The sequence below is a fragment of the Brassica napus genome, chromosome C9 (genome assembly GCF_020379485.1).
Source record: "Brassica napus cultivar Da-Ae chromosome C9, Da-Ae, whole genome shotgun sequence".
NCBI lineage: Eukaryota > Viridiplantae > Streptophyta > Magnoliopsida > Brassicales > Brassicaceae > Brassica > Brassica napus.
In genome coordinates this window covers 3,000,788-3,016,922 of record NC_063452.1, presented here as the reverse complement: position 1 = coordinate 3,016,922, position 16,135 = coordinate 3,000,788, and the positions used below count along the sequence as shown (strand labels likewise).

The window sequence follows — 16,135 nt, the reverse complement described above, 5'->3', positions numbered from 1 at the left end:
TAATGCAATATGTATAATTCAGTATAATCCAAAAATGATATCATGAACAATCTAAATTAGTATGCCAAAAATCAAAAGCATAAATTCAAAAAAAAAAATCAATATATTATTTTGCTTCAGCACGAAAATACTATGGTTAGACTTGGAGAAGTAAATAAAATCCATTATACCTAAGCAATAATAAATCATACATGTAAATTACAAAATAGTTAAAATTAAAGTTAGAATATTAATAATTTTATAATATATTTATTCTGGTCGACCATTTCGATCTTTTACTAAAATCAAGTTAATATATCTTTATTAGCTTCAGTTCACTTAGCAAGTTTTTTTTGTTTCAAAACCCAAAACTATATCATGTGCATTATGATAACGATATTTAAACTTTTTTACATATAAATGACTTGTATTTCCTATTAAATGTCATAGTGAGCAAGAGAATACTAATGTCCTTAATGTGGTATGTTATGTCATCATGTTTACTTTACATAATGGTGGGAGAGAGAGTAAAGAACAAGGAATCATCACCTGTAATGGCAAAGATCAGGACATAAAGTTTGCCAATAAGAGGTGTCTAGTAGCGTTAGAAAGTCACTGGTCTTGAACTCTCTTGCAACAAACGACTTCAAGTTCTAATCACCGGTCTAGAAGTCCCTCAGGTTTGCAGATCATAATATGAAGGAGACGACATCAATGTATTCACAACGATTCAAAAGAGCTTTTGTTGCATTAATAATTAAAAATTCAAGATCTTAACTGCCTCCCAAATGCCATAACAAAATACAAGTGTATTATACAAGAGAGAAACCATGGAGCTACTAACCACAATAGATGAGACCTACCAAGCCCAAAAAACAAAAGATCTTTCTAGTTAGTTACTTCCTACGAAGCTAGTTATAGCCTTAAACTTGATACAGATAACTAGAATCAGCCAGATCCTGGTGGTCGATTGAAGCAAGGTCTAATCACCGGTCTAGAACCCTCAGGATCCTCCACCACCCTTTGACGTTTAGAACCAGCTTGATGTGAAGATTGACCTTGGAACTCAGTTGAACCACCAGCTTCATATGTTTCCACGTTAACAGGTTGATCTGGTGCCGCATCAAAGCTTGTTGGATGGCTCGGGTTTGAGCCATCAGTGGCAATGCATGAGCTTTGAAAGACTGTGTCTGAAGCCTGAACTGGAAGGTTATGAATGTCCCGAGGAACCATGAATCTGAGGATAAGAGCCACAGGAATGTCAATTTCCAGCTGGAAGTCTTCAATGAGTTCCATTATGTCCCTCATTGTAGCAGCATCAGCCTATAAGCCAACATTGGTTACAAAATTTAACAGTTGGTGACAATATACATTTTGACAAGAGATGGATCAAAGCAAACTATAACCTGTGATTCATGTGTTGTTCTCTTTTCCTTGGCTGAACGTCTGAGACTGATGATCTGTTCCTTCAAGAACTCCAGCGGAGAAAAGTTGTTTGTCACGTTGAAGTAAATCATAAACCGGATTGCCGGAATATAGATGGCTTTGTCAAGGAGCTGTGTGACAAAATCTGTGGAGATATAAAGAGTACACAGCATAATCATTAGTGGTAAACTCACACACACACACACAAAGGAAACAAATGCATTGTAGAAGTTCAACTTACTTGGGATGGAATCACTGAGACCAAGAGACTGGAAGAGTCTTGGAGCCTGTTTGAAGTGAGTAACACGCGAAGCGAGTTGTAAATTCTGATCTGGTTGAATCCGCAATCCAAACGCAACAATGAATTGCAGAAAAGCCCAAACCTCAAGCTCTGACTTTTCAACACTAGCTCCCATCATACTCACCCATTCACGTGCCACTTTGGTTGCATCAGAGTGTAGACCAGGAGGATCAGTAGAGACTACACCACGTGCCAGCTCCTCCAAAAGGGGAATAAAAGTCTTGACTATAGGCTCTGCTAAACTCAATTCCCCTCTCCTACGAGCGCCAATGAGTGCATCATCGAGACAAGTTAGAACAAACCTGCCTGGATATTTAAGCATTCGAAGTTTAGTTGAGACTTCATTCGGTGAAAAAGAAGCTGAGTCCTCAATGTCCCTAAGAGAATCTTCATCAGGCAAATGAGGTGAAGCTATGCTTTGTTGGACATCCAAGGAGCAGGGATCACTACTATTGATGACTGGTCCTTCAGGGGGCTGCTCTTCAGGCTTATCTTCCAATGATAGCACATTATTGTTGACTGCAAACAAAATTCAAAAAACCATGACAAGATTAAAAATACTTGATGGCACATTATTAAATGTGTTGTAGTGTTTTGCTTGTAACAGTATCACATATGAGACCAGGTTTGAAGAACAATTTAACCACAACACACATTGATTTTTGAGACATTAGTGAGAGAACATACCAGGTGGTGCTAGAGCTGATACTCCAAGAGCTTTGCATAGACTAAGACCATATTTGCAAAGGAAGTCCACATCAAAAAGACTTTGGACTTGGTCAGCATCAAAAGCATATGCCAAACTGAATGCAGCAAGAAAGTTTAGAAACTCCAACACCTCCACTGGATTCTCTGCCTCAACCAGAGTTATGTTCTTCCATTCAGTGGCAAACTTGAAAGCTTCTCCTTTTACTTCGGTCGTGGGGTTTGGTGACATATCCATCAAGCATTCCAGCAAGCAGATGCTACTCCTTTGAACATTCTTTGGATCAAGATTTGTTGTAGCTGATGTCCTTTGGTGAGAAGCGTAGAGCCTATTTACTGTGTCTAGCACAAGCTTTGCCGGGTCAGAATATCTTTTAACAGAAGACAAGACATCGAGATGAAGCTGATCACGTTTCTTCAGATGCCCACGTAAGAGTAACTGCAAAGTTTTCTCGTCGCATACGTTAGCGTCTCGTACAAGGTCAACTCGTTGAACCGTGTTGCCGTGTTTCTTTGCTTTCAGCTCAGTTTTCTTAGAGGATTTTGCCAACTTCTGTTCTGTTGATTTCAGTTTCTGAGCCTTGTGATCAATCCTTGCCTCCCGAGCACTAAGCTCTTTCTCTTTCAGTTCAAGCCCTTGAAAGTCTTTCAAGCTGTCTTGAATCTTTTGTTTGACAGAGTTAAGTTGGCTTTCTGTTGACTTGAGCTTAGCAATAAGATCACTAAGTGTGCTTTGAACCTTATCACGGTGTTTCCTCTTAGCCTTCAACTCACGGGAGCATTCCTTGATGGTCTTTTTGATTGAACAAACCTCTTCTTGTTTCAACTTGAGCTGTCCCATAAGTTCCTCAATGGAGCTATTCAAATGTTGCATCCTCTTCTCTCCTTCCTCAACTTGTTTATTTCTCTCAGTGAGTATTGATTCTGCAGACTTCAACTCCTTCTCTTTGATATCCAGATCCTCGAGGCACTCACTATATCTATCCTTCACAGAGATAAGATCTCTCTCCATTGACTCATGCTCGTCAATGCAACTTGCTAGATGTCTTCTAGTCGAATCCAGTTTTTCCTCTGCCGAATCTTGTTTCTGAGAGAGCTGCTGGATAAAAACTTCAGCTCTTTTCAGTGTCTTCTCTTTAAAGACAATCTCCAAGGATAACTTCCGAATACCATCTGTTATCTCATCCTGTTGCTTCACTTTAGAAACAAGCTCTTCACTGCGTTCCTCAATCAACAGCTTGAGTGACTCACAATGCACACTCCTTTCCTTAATTAGCCTTTGAACATTCTCCAGCTCCTTGGCTTTTGATTCCACTCGTTGGCAAATCTCCTTCATGTCGTTATTTAGGGACATGACCTTCTGCTCACTCAATCCAATGTCCAGACTAAGAGCTTCCAACTCTCTCTCCTTAGAGACAAGTTCAGATGACTGTGTCTCAAGCAGCTTCTGCTTGGAATCTAGTTTTTTTATCACCGATTCAAGCTCCTTCTTCTTTCTTGATACCTCCTCTTCCAGTTCTCTACTGTGATCTCGCGTCCTTTCCCAATGCTCCTTCTCTGTGATGGCCTTAACGCGATGCCTCTCAAGCTCGGCTTCCATCTGTCCTAAATCTTCTCGCTTACATTCAAGCTCATCCTGAGTCTCAACCAGCTCTGAGGAGCTTGTCTTAAACAGCTTCTCACATTCCTCAAGCTTGCTCTGAACCAATGTGAGATCTTTTGTCTTCCTCTCAACTTCCTCATCCAACTGTCTCCTGTGAGTTTGAGCTCCACGCAAACTCTCCATCTCTGCGCTGACCTCAGCACAACACCTCTCAATATCAGTCTCCAACTTTGCTAGCTCTTCACCTTTCAAACCAAGCTCAACATGAGTCTTTCTCCAAGATTCCACCATCTCACTAATCTGACTCTCCTTCAACATTCTCTCTGCCTCACACTCTTCCACCAATCTCCTAAGCTGAGACAGTCTCGCTTCCTCCGCATTGGACTCGCCAACAGAAACTTCAACCTGTTTAGTAAAAAAGTTAAGTTCATTCTTCCTTGCTTCGACTTCTAACCGAATCCCATCAGATTTCATCTCCAAATCAGCAACCTTAGCTTCAGCTTCTTCAACCACTTTAGCCCTCTCTTCAAGTGCAAAGCTTTGACCTTTCAACTCAACCTCCTTGGACTCTAACTCCCTAAACCTCTCCTTTAATTTACCTTTGACTGATTCCAGATACTCATTCAAGTCTTTCCACTGAACACTGAAGACAAGCACGTCGGAAGCATGAGCGTTAACCTTGTCCAACGCGCTATGCAGACACTCACCCCTCACCCTAAACTCGTTCACCACGTTCTCCTCCTTAATCTCCTCCATGGCTTTACCCTTTCTTCAAACCCACGGAAGAGTTTCCTAAAATAGCAAAAAATAATCGGACGAGAACCGAACAAACCCTACAACCCAAATCTCAGCCAAAGCTCTGAACTTTTGAGAAAGAGAGAAGCAGAAGCAACACAAACCCTGAGATGGCGAAGTTTCTGAACAAAACAGAGAAGGGTTAGTGAAAATGAGTTAAAAAGGAAACAACTTTAGCTTTGAAACAACAACGGGAAGAGAAATTGTATCAAACATTCAAGCATCTGAGAAGAGTAAAGAGAAAGGAGATACCTTTTGTTAGTTGAACGAAGAAGACGAGCAGCATCAACGACTGTGTGTCTTCTCTTCTTCCTTCTCTTACAACTTTTGACAGAGAGAGTAATTATCTTCTCTTACACGTTCAGATTAAATTTCCCTTTTTTTCAATTATTAGAGAAAGTGTGAGTGTGTGTATGTGTGAGATAAACCGAATAATCTCTGTTTTTACTTTATCGGTTCGATTCTACTAAACCAAATTGACAAAGAATAAATGAACTTTATTGATTCATCGACTAAACCAGCAGCAGTTTATTCTATTTGGGTTTTTTGGCCACATAACCATTTTCCTCAGATATTTTAAATGTAATATTGTAATCAATATATATATATATATATATGTGTGTAATTTATTAATCAACATATTAATTAAATGTAGGATGTATAATTTTTTTTTTCTGACATGTCATATTAGATAAGTAATAATCATGACATGCATGCTTCTCTAATATCAAATCGGTCGACCATGGTGATCTTCTAGTAAAATCAGATCTCGGCAAGCTTTCCTTTGTTTCAAAACCCAAAACTTAGAACATGCAAGTGCATTATGATAACGATATATAAACTCTTTTTTTTTTTTTTGGTAAAAGGATATAACGATATATAAACTCTTTCACATATAAATGACTTGTATTTCCTATTACTAATGTCCCAATTAATAATGTGGTATGTGGTATGTTATGTCATCATGTTCACTTTACACACCTCGGGAACTGTTAAGAGTTTTTATTGACCAAAGTTGTAATGATGGACATTCATTTTTTTTGTTTGAGAATGGCTTTTTTCTTGAATACTTTTCCCTATTTTCTATGTTTAGTGATTAAAAGACAAAAATATATGTATTTAATATGATTTTAAATATATTTACAAAAAGTTGATTTAGTCATGAAAGTGCATTTAATTAACCACAAGTTTGACTATAATCTATTAATGTTCTTCATCATTGTAGGAAATCTGATTTATTATCATTTATGAAAATGATTTATTATCATTTATGTAAATGATTGAAAATTAATTTACAAAAACTTAGCATATTGCAAATGGAACAATTTAATTTAAAATTTTATAAGAAAGTAGAATTTGTTGTTATAAATTCGTTTATATAACGGTTTTTCATATTACAACATAATTAACAAGTGCTAAAATCAATAATCAATTTGATATTGAAAAATGTATAACTAACTCTAGAATCGAACAAAAAAAATGCTCAACAAGAGGAGCTAATGATTTACCAAAAAAACAAACAAACAAGAGGAGCTAATAAGGGTCGACGATATATAGCAGCAACGAGAATGTTTGGCCGAATAATACCAAGCACATGTTGAAGTGGACATATATTAATGTCACATAACATGTCTATTTTCCCCCACATTATTGTCTAAATGAGTTTTTTTGTACGTGTATGTGTGAATTTATCTTTCCTCACGTTTTGACATTTATGTCTTACATAAGCATATGGTTTCCAAGCTTCGAATGCTCACATGTCTTAGCAACATCATAGGTAGGCTCCATACTCTATTGCTTCCTCCTCCAAAGCCATTCATAAATTCAAAGCTTTCTTTTTAATAAATTACCATGTATAATTTTTTTCTGAAAGCACACTTAATTTCTACAACGGATATATGTATGTTTCAAAAATAAATTACAGAAACAATTTAAAAACTATAAAATGAGAACGAGTAAAACTCTTTGGCACCTGTCAGAAGTGACGACCATTTTATACATGAAAACTGGAAAATTCCAAGACACATCCAGAGCCTGCAGTGAACATATCACTTGCATGTATTTGACTTAGTTGGCTTTTAAGCCAAATTATGTTTTTGTTTGAATTATCGTTTGAATGGGTCTGGTGCAGCATAGCTCATGCATAGTCACATGCATAGCTCAAGCCTCATGTACAGTTTCTATTAAATTATTGCTATACAAAATTTTCTTTCAAAAGTAGAATAAAAAGCCTTATAATGAATGTGGCGTGTAGACAAAAGAAAAAAAAACATTTACATATAAAAAATCACTGGCATCACGAGGTAACCTAGTCGTCATTAGTCAATCCCAATTTTCATTGATTTATGTCTAGGATACAGTGTATCATCATTGGGGTCGAGTGATTTTGTTAAGGTATCTGATTAGAAAATGCTATAGTATAAAGGGAAGTGGCAAACTGATCATATAGTATAACTACCTCTAGACAAATTAAAACCATATTAGAGCATCTGCATCAGTGGACCTTGAAGGGGATCATAATTTTAATTTTTTATTATTTTTTTATTATTTTTTTCGTTTGATTTTTTTTTTTTTAAATAAAAAATAAATAAGCGGACCAATCGCGGACCGCCACGTAGCGTGGGGCCCACGTTACAGGGGTGAACTCGTATCAGTGGAGAGAGCTCACACGAGCTGGGTTCACAATTTGTAGATTATTATAATAGTTTTTTTTTTTTTGGAATTCTGTGAACTTTATACATGATCCCTTAATGCTGATGCTCTAAAATATACATAGAACAGAGTTATGGCATCTCGTATCTGCAATCTCAAGCTTTACAAGCTCCTGGAGATGTAGATTGTTACCAAGGTCAAGAAGTGTACTGTATTTTTGAAAATGGCATCCAAAAGAAGAGGAGATCTATATACAAAATAGTATGTAATCACACATTTCATGTTACTTGCACCTCACGTCACTTGCTGCGTATTCCTCAATGTTTTATTTGCTACAAAGAGGCTCCCTGTCATATTATATTCTTTTTTTTTGCTCCTCAAGATGTTATCATGATCACATTAAGGCCTATTAACTACCATAAAGGTCTAATTAAACCTCATTGTTTCACCTAGACAGATTACTATCTCAACCTTCAAGAAAAACTCTCACAGGTTAGTGTGTGTTCATGATGGAGCAAAGAGTTATGAGATAAGGACAAAAGGACAAAAATACAGTCTCAGACACTTTCTCCACTGTCTCTTGCTTGGCCTTGAACCACATACATACCTCACGTTACATTATCAAGTCTCTGTAACGCAAAATTCAAAACAGGCTAAAAATCTCAATGAAAAACGAAGTTCAAAATCAAACGTACTGCACAAGATATCGCAAGGCGAGCGTGGATTGAATCATAAGCTAGATATTTATGATTCAAGGTCACTGACAGGTTTCAAATCCAAGCGTGTCTGATGATCATAGTATCAGAAAACATAGACAGCATTGTGTTACACGTTAGCTACAACGTGAAGACAAGTTACAATAATAAAAAGCTGTTACTTCTTAGTTACTTCCTACTACTTAGCTACCTAGCTTTATAGGCCATAGACTTGAGACAGAGAGCACTAGAATCCGCCAAAGCCTGATGGTGGATTGAAGCAAGGTCTAATCACCGGTCTAGGACCCTCAGCATCCACCGTTGGACGTTTAGAACCAGCCTTGCAACAAAGCAGTTGAACCACCAGCTTGATACGGTTCCGTACCAAAGCTTGTTGGAAGGCTAGGGTTTGAGCCCTGAGTGGCAATGCATGAGCTTTGAATGACTGTGTCTGAAGGTGATTGAACTGGAAGGTTTTGAATTTCTCTAGGAACCATGAATTTGAAGATAAGATCCACAGGAATGTCAATTTTCAAGCTTGAAGTCTTCAATGAGTTCCATTATGTCCCACATTGTAGCAGCATCTCTGTTAGCTTCTTCAGCCTATAAGACACAACATAGCTTACAAATTTAACAACTGATGACAGTATACAGTTTGAATGGAATGGAGCAAGCTTTAAATAACCTGTGATTCATATCTTCTATTTTCCTTGGCTGAGAGTCTGAGATTGATAATCTGTTCCTTCAACAACTCCAGTGGAGAAAAGTTGTTCTTCACATTGAAGGAAAGCATAAACGGGATTGCCGCAATATATAAGCCTTTATCAAAGAGCTGTGTGACAAAATCTGCAGAGATTAAAAAAGCTTTGGAGCGTGTTTGAAGTGAGCAACATAAGAAGCAAGCTGTAGAGTTTGATCCGGTTGAGTTTGTTTCACCAACCCAAACGCAACAATGAACTGCAGAACAGCCCAAGCCTCCAGCTGCGACTTCTCAACGCTAGCTCCCATCATCTTGACCCACCAATGTGCCACTCTTGTTGCATCAGACTGTAGATCAGGATCAGTAGAGATTACAACAACACGCGCCCGCTCCTCCAAGAGGGGAACCAAAGACATTAGTATAGGCTCTTCTAAACTCAACTCCCCTCTCTCGCTAGCATCCGTGAGCGCTTTCTCGACGGAAGTTAGAACAAACCTGCCTGGATCTTTAAACATTGGAAGTTCAGTACAGACTTCGTTCGGAGATAAAGATGTTGAGCACTCAATGTCCCTAAGAAGACCATCTTCATTAGGCAAATGAGATAAAGAAGACACACTAATGTTGATTGTTTCTTCAGGCTTAACATCAAATGATATCACATTGTTGACTGCAAAGAAAAACAAACTTCAATAAGCACATCACATGACTCAAAATAGACCTCTACTGTTACTAGAGACACAGAACTGTACCAGGTGCTAGAGCAGGCGCAATCTCAGCTGAAGCAAGTTGTTCATTGTGTTTCTCGATTGGCTTTTGAATGTTCTCCAACTCCTTGCGTTTTGTTTCCATCCGTTGGCAAGCCTCCATCATGTCGTTATTCACGGAAATGACCGCCTGTTCCCTCAAGTCAATTTTCTTACAAACCACTTCCAACTCTTTCTCTTTGGAGACAACCTCAGACGACACCTTCTCACATCCCTCAATCTTGTCTTGAACCAACGTGAGATCTTTCAACTTCCTCTCAGCTTCCTCAGAGTCTCCATCTCGGCCCTCACCTGAGCATGATACCTCTCAAGCTCAGTCTTCATCGAATCAAGCTCAACCTGAGTCTCACTAAGGTGACTCGCCTTTAAAACTCTCTCTGCCTCACACTCTTCCACCAATCTCCTAACCTCGGAGAGTCTCACTCCCTCTGCATTGGACTCACCTCGAGAAATCTCCACCTGATACCTAAGAAAGTTTAGTTCTTTCCTCTTCGCTTCAACTTCCACACGAAACCCATCAGCCTTCCTCTCTAAAGCAACAACCTTTTTAGCTCTTTCCTCAAGTGCAAAGCTTTTGTCTTTCAGCTCCACCTCCTTGGACTGTAATGCCAAGATCCTCGCCTCGGCGTAAGCGTAAGCGTAAACCTCATCCAACGCTCTACGCAGACCCTCGCCTCTCTCCCTACAGATGTTCAGCTCATCCATCGCCTTACAGTTTCTTCAACTCCACGGAAAGAAGTTTCTATAAATAGTAAAAAAGGAGGAGAAAACCCCAAATACCTTTCCGAGCAAAGAGAGAAGCAGAAGATCATAAACCCTGAAAACAGCAAAAGGGTTAGTGAAAAATGAGTTTTTTTTGTGTAAAGGAAACAACTTTAATGTTGAAGAAACGATTAGAAGTGAAGCGAGTGAGAGAAAGGAAAGACCTTTTCTGTTTGTGCGACGAGCATCAACGACGGTGGGATTCTTCTTCCTTCTTTTACAGGTTTTGAGAGAGACGACGAATAAGTGTGTCACTGTGTCTGTGTGAGCACCAAACCGAATCAACTAAACCGGCATCGGTTATTTCCATTTGTGTTTTTGGTTAATGCAATTGACACATTTTTTAATTTGTCTGACATGTAATAATCATGACATGCAGCCGGTCTAATCTCAAATGTCAATTCAATCTTTCTTGTAATATCAGATCATATAAAAGCTTCGCTTATATCATATATAATATTTGTCTTTCTTGTAGGTTCACTAAAAACTTTTCTTTGTTTCAAAACCCAAAACTAGATCATATATGCAGTATGATAACGATATTTTAACTCCTTTTTACATATAAATAACTTGATTTTCTTATTGGTGGATGGTAGAGTGTCATGCTGGGTAGAAATTTCTAACCAATAATAGTATGGAATATTATCATGTTTACTTTAAGCTACCCTGAGAACTGTTCAAAAAAATTTGTCGAACATGCATTTTCTTGAAACTATTCCTTTTTTTTAGAACTCCTTATTTTACTATGTTTAGTGATCAAAACAGAAAAATATATGTATTATAATGGTTTAGAAAAACGAGAGTAATCATAGCTATACAATGTTATAAACCTCTTATATACAGAGAACAGACGTATAAAATGTTGCCAAACATTAATTTTAGATCAATAATTTATGAACGTCCATTTAGCCAACAAATAATAAAGAAAAATCTTATAAAGCTTGGAGTGAAGAATTAAAAAAAGTTGATTTACTATCCTTTATGTAGATCACGGAAAACAAATTTACAAAATATTAGCATGTTGCAGATATAACCATTATAGAACTTTTTTATAAAATAATAAAAATTAGTTATAACAATTTTTATATTACAACAACTCCATAACAGCATTGTTGTGAACACAGTCTATTTTCTACAGTAGTGAAGCAAATGCATAAGAAACACAACTCAAAATAAGTCATAACAATGAAAATATACAAATAGAATAAACTATGTTTAGTTGGAGCTCTCTTCGCCATATGTATAAAAAGGAGAGGAAAAGAGGAAGATTTGTTAATCTTTTACCATATGCATAAAAAGTATGTTTAGTTGTTGTGGTTAACCATCTTAACCTTAATATTATTAAAAAAAAATTGATACAAAACATTGGAATATAATATAGTTATACGAACTTAGGTGGTGGATTAGGTATTGCGGTTGATCATCATGATGCCGCTTGTGGAGGAATCACATCTTTAAACTTGATAGGAGCTGAGCTCAGCTACCGCTGTGTCAGGTGCAAAAACATTACAGCGTATAAATATGAGCAAGGCAACAATCCACATAACTACTGCTAATTAATTGATATATAAGACGCACAATATTAGAGAGATGATAACATGAATGTATATATACCTTGATGGCGACTGAGGCATGGTGGTGGTGGTAGTAGTGACATCGTGAGGTGATGACATTTTCTGTAATTAAGAATCAAATCAATGAATAACAAAAGGCATTTAAGATGCCATATAAATTTCTCAATTCTTAAGTAAATAAACTTTACCAAAGGAGCATCAAGACAGGGCATGGTGGAAGTAGTAGCAAGTGATGACATTTTCTGTAATTAAGAAACAAATCAATGAATAACAATAATTTAAGAATCAAAATCCATGAATAACAAAAAGCCGTAGATGACATATAAATTTCTCAATACTAAAGTAAATAACTTTCACCATAGGAGCATCCAGACAGGGCATGGTGGAATTGGTAGTAGCAAGTTGTAACTCTCTCTGTAATTAAGTATCAAAATCAATGAATAACAAAACCCGAAATTTTTTTTGCATAACGCAAGCCTCAAGTACCGTTTGTATTAAATTGTTACTACTACTACAAAAAAAAAAAAATCAAAAGTAAAAAATGCGGCGTGTAAAGAATTTAACACCAATGTCTTATTTGATACAAAATAGTAACTTTCTGCGTATTCACCAACACCAATGTCTTAATTATATTCTGTTTTCTCCTCTATGTTTTCATAATTACGTTAATGCCCAATAACTATCATAGTGTTATAATTTAAACCTCATTGCTTCGCTCTCTGGTAAAAAATAAATTATAAGTTGCAATCACATCCAAGATTCCACCAAAATTTCCAAAACCACTCACTCTTCTTCTGATTCATACACCCACCCGTTGATGAGATGCGATTCCTCGAGGAACTACCGCTGTCTCCTTCTCTGATTTCACACCTAAACCCTAATTCAACCGCCAAAGGCTACGGCGGCGGATGGGTCGATAGGTGCCATGGGTTTCTCCACAACACGGTTCTCGTCGCTGCTTCTCTCTTCTTCGTGGCGTACCTAGCTTACGAGGCGAGGAAGAGCTTCTCCAAGCTCTCGAATCGGAGATCTTTCATCATGATCGGTTACTACGGCTCTCTTTGGCTCGTTAGCTTGCTCAATCTTGCTTGGTGCTGCCTCCAGGTTCGTTTGGTTTTCGGATTCAGTTGTTGGGTAGTGAAAAAGATCAGAACTTTGATTGAAATTGGATGAGATTGTTCGAGAGTAGTTTAGGGTTGGTGGAATTCAAATTTAGAAACTTTTTGGTCTTCAGTTGTTCATGGGCACTGGTCTTAGCATGAAGAATAGTATGTAATCATTTGATAGTATTTGGATTGATGTTTGTTAGTTGAATGAAAAGACCAGAACTTTGATTGAATTGGGTTATGACGACTATTTTAAGGTTGGTGAGACACAAATTTAGAAACTTTTTGGTCTTGAGCTGTTCTTGGGCACTGATCTTAAGATGAAAGTGTACTACTTTGAAGGAATATACCTGTGATCATTTGATAGTTCTTGGATTGGGAGGATCATATGTTGTTATATCCTTTGAGCTTTTGATTTAATTATATCACGTGTATTGTGTTTCCTGTTTGGTTTTTTGCATGTTGTAGGGGTGGGAGTGTACTGAGTTTAGGATGAAGTTCTATTACTTGGAAGGAATATACATGTAATCATTTGATAGTAACTGGATTTGTGTTTGTTAGGAAGATCATAACTGGAGCCATACATGTAATCATTTAATAGTAACTGGATTAGTAACATTTGCTAGTAAATGTTATACGCACAGTTTTTGATTTGGTTATATCATCTGTATGGTGTTTCCTCCTGTTTGGTTAATCTGATTATTTTGCATGTTATAGGGTTGGGAATGCACTCCTGGGAAGGAAGTAGCTTGGAACCTGTTGACTTTGTTCACAACATCTGGAATGCTGTTCCTGGAAGTAAGCTTGGTGGCGTTTCTCTTCCAAGGAAACTATGCAAGCGGCGCAGAAGCGTTAACTAGAACTTTCCTTATCTCAGGGTTCGTTATAGCTCTCGATTTGCTTCTCAAGGTATCACATCTTGTCTACTCTGATACCTTCTGAAATCGTTGACTTGTTATAGCTGAAGTTGGTTCTGTCATCATCTCCTTAATCCTTCCGGTTATTATGCTTTTTCTCAGGCGATTTATGTCTTTGGATTTGGTGTGTCATTGTTCATTGACAACAATGAGAATGTACAAAAGTACAAATGGGGATTATGGGTCATTCACAAGCTTTTACTCACTGGCGTTTATGGGATGATATTTTCGATGTACAACTCTAGCTGGAGAGAAAGATTACCTGGTAAGTTACTTCATCAGACGCTTACATCTTCACTAGCCCATAATTGCCTCTCACTGGTCGCTTATTGTTTCTCATCCTTTGTATCTTCTTGATTTGACAGCAAGGCCTGCATTTTACAAGTACATAACCATCATGTTCGCCTTGTATGGACTCTACCTAGTTGCATCAGCGTTTTCTGCAAACGGCGCTCATTTTGGATTCTGGTAAAACCTATCTATTACCATGCTAACAGAGAACACTGTCTTGCTTTTAACACCAAAGAAAGATAAACAATAAAAACTCAAAACTGAATGCAGGCTGTATGGGGTCATGAGTGTCTGCTACCACGCGTTATACCTTCCTCTTCTTTACGTTACTTTTCTCGCAGATTTTTTCCAGGTAAAAACCTCACCATCCCATTCATTCATCTTCTCTCTTGCTCTCATTCTGATGTGAATGGCTTTTGGTGCAGGAAGAAGATCTAAACTTGGAGAATGTATACTACTCAGAGATGAAGGATGCTGGCTTTTTCGATGCTGATTGGGAATAGAACTTAGAGTAGTTTCTTGATCTTCCGAAACTGTGAATAGAAGTTTGGTACGAACGCGTAGGAGTCAAGGTACTGCCGCTTTTTTTCAAGGCTTTAGTTTTCACTTGTGCGTTTATGAAACTGTAGTATGTGTGCGTTTGTACTCTTGAATAAAACATATAACATCAAGGTTCTTTGTTTCTCAAACTGAATAATCTAAAAGAAAGCATTTGTAGTAGTCGTCCAAAGATTGACACAGTAAACCACTAAAGCAAAGACATACAAGCATGCACACTTGAGAAAAGACGAGAACAAAGACACACTTAAGCGGTTTTCTGTTGGATGAGTTCTTCAATTAGTTCAGCAGCGTGCTGGACTGTTGCAATCTCCTTTGCTCTTTCTTCCGCCATTGTTATCCCGAACTCTTCCTCCAAACCCATCACTATCTCAACCTGCAAAAAAAAAAACTCTCACAGATCAGAGTGTGTTCATGATTGAGCAATGAGTTATGAGGTAAAGAAAAAAAAAGACAAATGGATGGAGCAGTTTAGTGGGTACGGTGTCAAGAGAATCAGCAATCAGCTCCAAGTTCGGTAAACTTGGTTCCTGCTGTTACTTTTTGATCCTCGGCGAGAGACAATTGCTTCTTCACAATCTCAAGACACTTTCTCCACTGTCTCTTGCTTCACCTTGAACAACATAAACACCCCAAGTTACATTATCAAGTCTGTAATGCAAATATCAAAACAGGGCTCCAGAACTCAATGAAAGGTGACGTACTGAACAAGATAACACAAGGCGAGCAGGGATGGAACGTTGTAGAGTGAATGAGAGATTAGTCTTTCCATTGTTGAAAATGGAACCCGGTTTCTGAAGACAGAATCTTCTTGTTGTAGCCTGTTTAGTTCAGAGAACAAGAAGCAATGATGGAGTTTCAAGACTATAAGTACAACTATATAAGCTAGAGATTTGTGATTAAAGTCATTGACAGATTCAAATGCAAGTGTGTCTGATTGATCATAGTATCAAAAAACGTGACACCATTGTGTGTGTTACAAGTTACAACAGTGAAAACTAGAAGAAGAATAAAAAAAAGAGAGAGAGAAAGAGATGTACCGAGACACGAGCTTGCATAGAGATTGAGGAGCTCAAACTTGTAGCCATTATCGATCTTCACGCCTGATCTGATCAAGAGAGAGAGAGATGGCGGATTGTACAAGGGAGTGTGAATGCAGTGGTAGCTGTGTACTATACTCGGATGTATTTATACAAAGTTGGTCCACCAAAAACGACAACGTATTAATGCAATCACTGATTTGGACTCTTGTAGTGGTAGTTATTCGGACAACAAAGAAAAGCCTTCATCTTTTTATTCCAATTGGCG

General features: G+C 37.7%; 3 protein-coding genes and 1 pseudogene across 5 annotated transcripts; 1 reads left to right on the top strand and 3 right to left on the bottom strand.

The window, feature by feature from the left end:
* Positions 1–708: 708 nt before the first annotated feature.
* On the bottom strand, positions 709–5,202 carry LOC111208020 (CAP-Gly domain-containing linker protein 1). Of its 2 annotated transcripts, none has more exons than XM_048769691.1 (5): positions 5,061–5,202; positions 2,393–4,930; positions 1,646–2,224; positions 1,386–1,549; positions 709–1,302 (listed from the first exon to the last, which is right to left on the bottom strand). In XM_048769691.1, the coding sequence occupies exons 2-5, from the start codon at positions 4,767–4,769 to the stop codon at positions 928–930; spliced, it is 3,495 nt and encodes a 1,164-aa protein (XP_048625648.1). In that variant the 5' UTR covers positions 4,770–4,930; positions 5,061–5,202; the 3' UTR covers positions 709–927. The 2 variants fall into 2 exon arrangements, with proteins under 2 accessions (XP_048625648.1, XP_048625649.1); XM_048769692.1 differs by having other exon boundaries at positions 2,393–4,805; positions 5,061–5,133.
* Positions 5,203–7,990: 2,788 nt separating this feature from the next.
* Positions 7,991–10,842, bottom strand: LOC111207762 (FRIGIDA-like protein 5). 2 transcript variants are annotated; one of them, XM_048769688.1, is made up of 4 exons: positions 10,546–10,842; positions 9,605–10,436; positions 8,841–9,522; positions 7,991–8,758 (listed from the first exon to the last, which is right to left on the bottom strand). In XM_048769688.1, exons 2-3 carry the CDS (start codon positions 9,723–9,725, stop codon positions 9,011–9,013), a joined length of 633 nt encoding a protein of 210 aa, XP_048625645.1. In that variant the 5' UTR covers positions 9,726–10,436; positions 10,546–10,842; the 3' UTR covers positions 7,991–8,758; positions 8,841–9,010. The 2 variants fall into 2 exon arrangements, with proteins under 2 accessions (XP_048625645.1, XP_022561818.1); XM_022706097.2 differs by having other exon boundaries at positions 9,605–10,842.
* A 1,749-nt stretch (positions 10,843–12,591) lies between these two features.
* LOC111207763 (protein CANDIDATE G-PROTEIN COUPLED RECEPTOR 8) lies at positions 12,592–14,989 on the top strand. Its single transcript, XM_022706098.2, has 6 exons — positions 12,592–13,059; positions 13,779–13,970; positions 14,081–14,243; positions 14,344–14,446; positions 14,540–14,621; positions 14,695–14,989. Exons 1-6 carry the CDS (start codon positions 12,778–12,780, stop codon positions 14,770–14,772), a joined length of 900 nt encoding a protein of 299 aa, XP_022561819.1. The 5' UTR covers positions 12,592–12,777; the 3' UTR covers positions 14,773–14,989.
* Positions 14,692–16,060, bottom strand: LOC111207764 (annotated as a pseudogene).
* Positions 16,061–16,135: the final 75 nt, after the last annotated feature.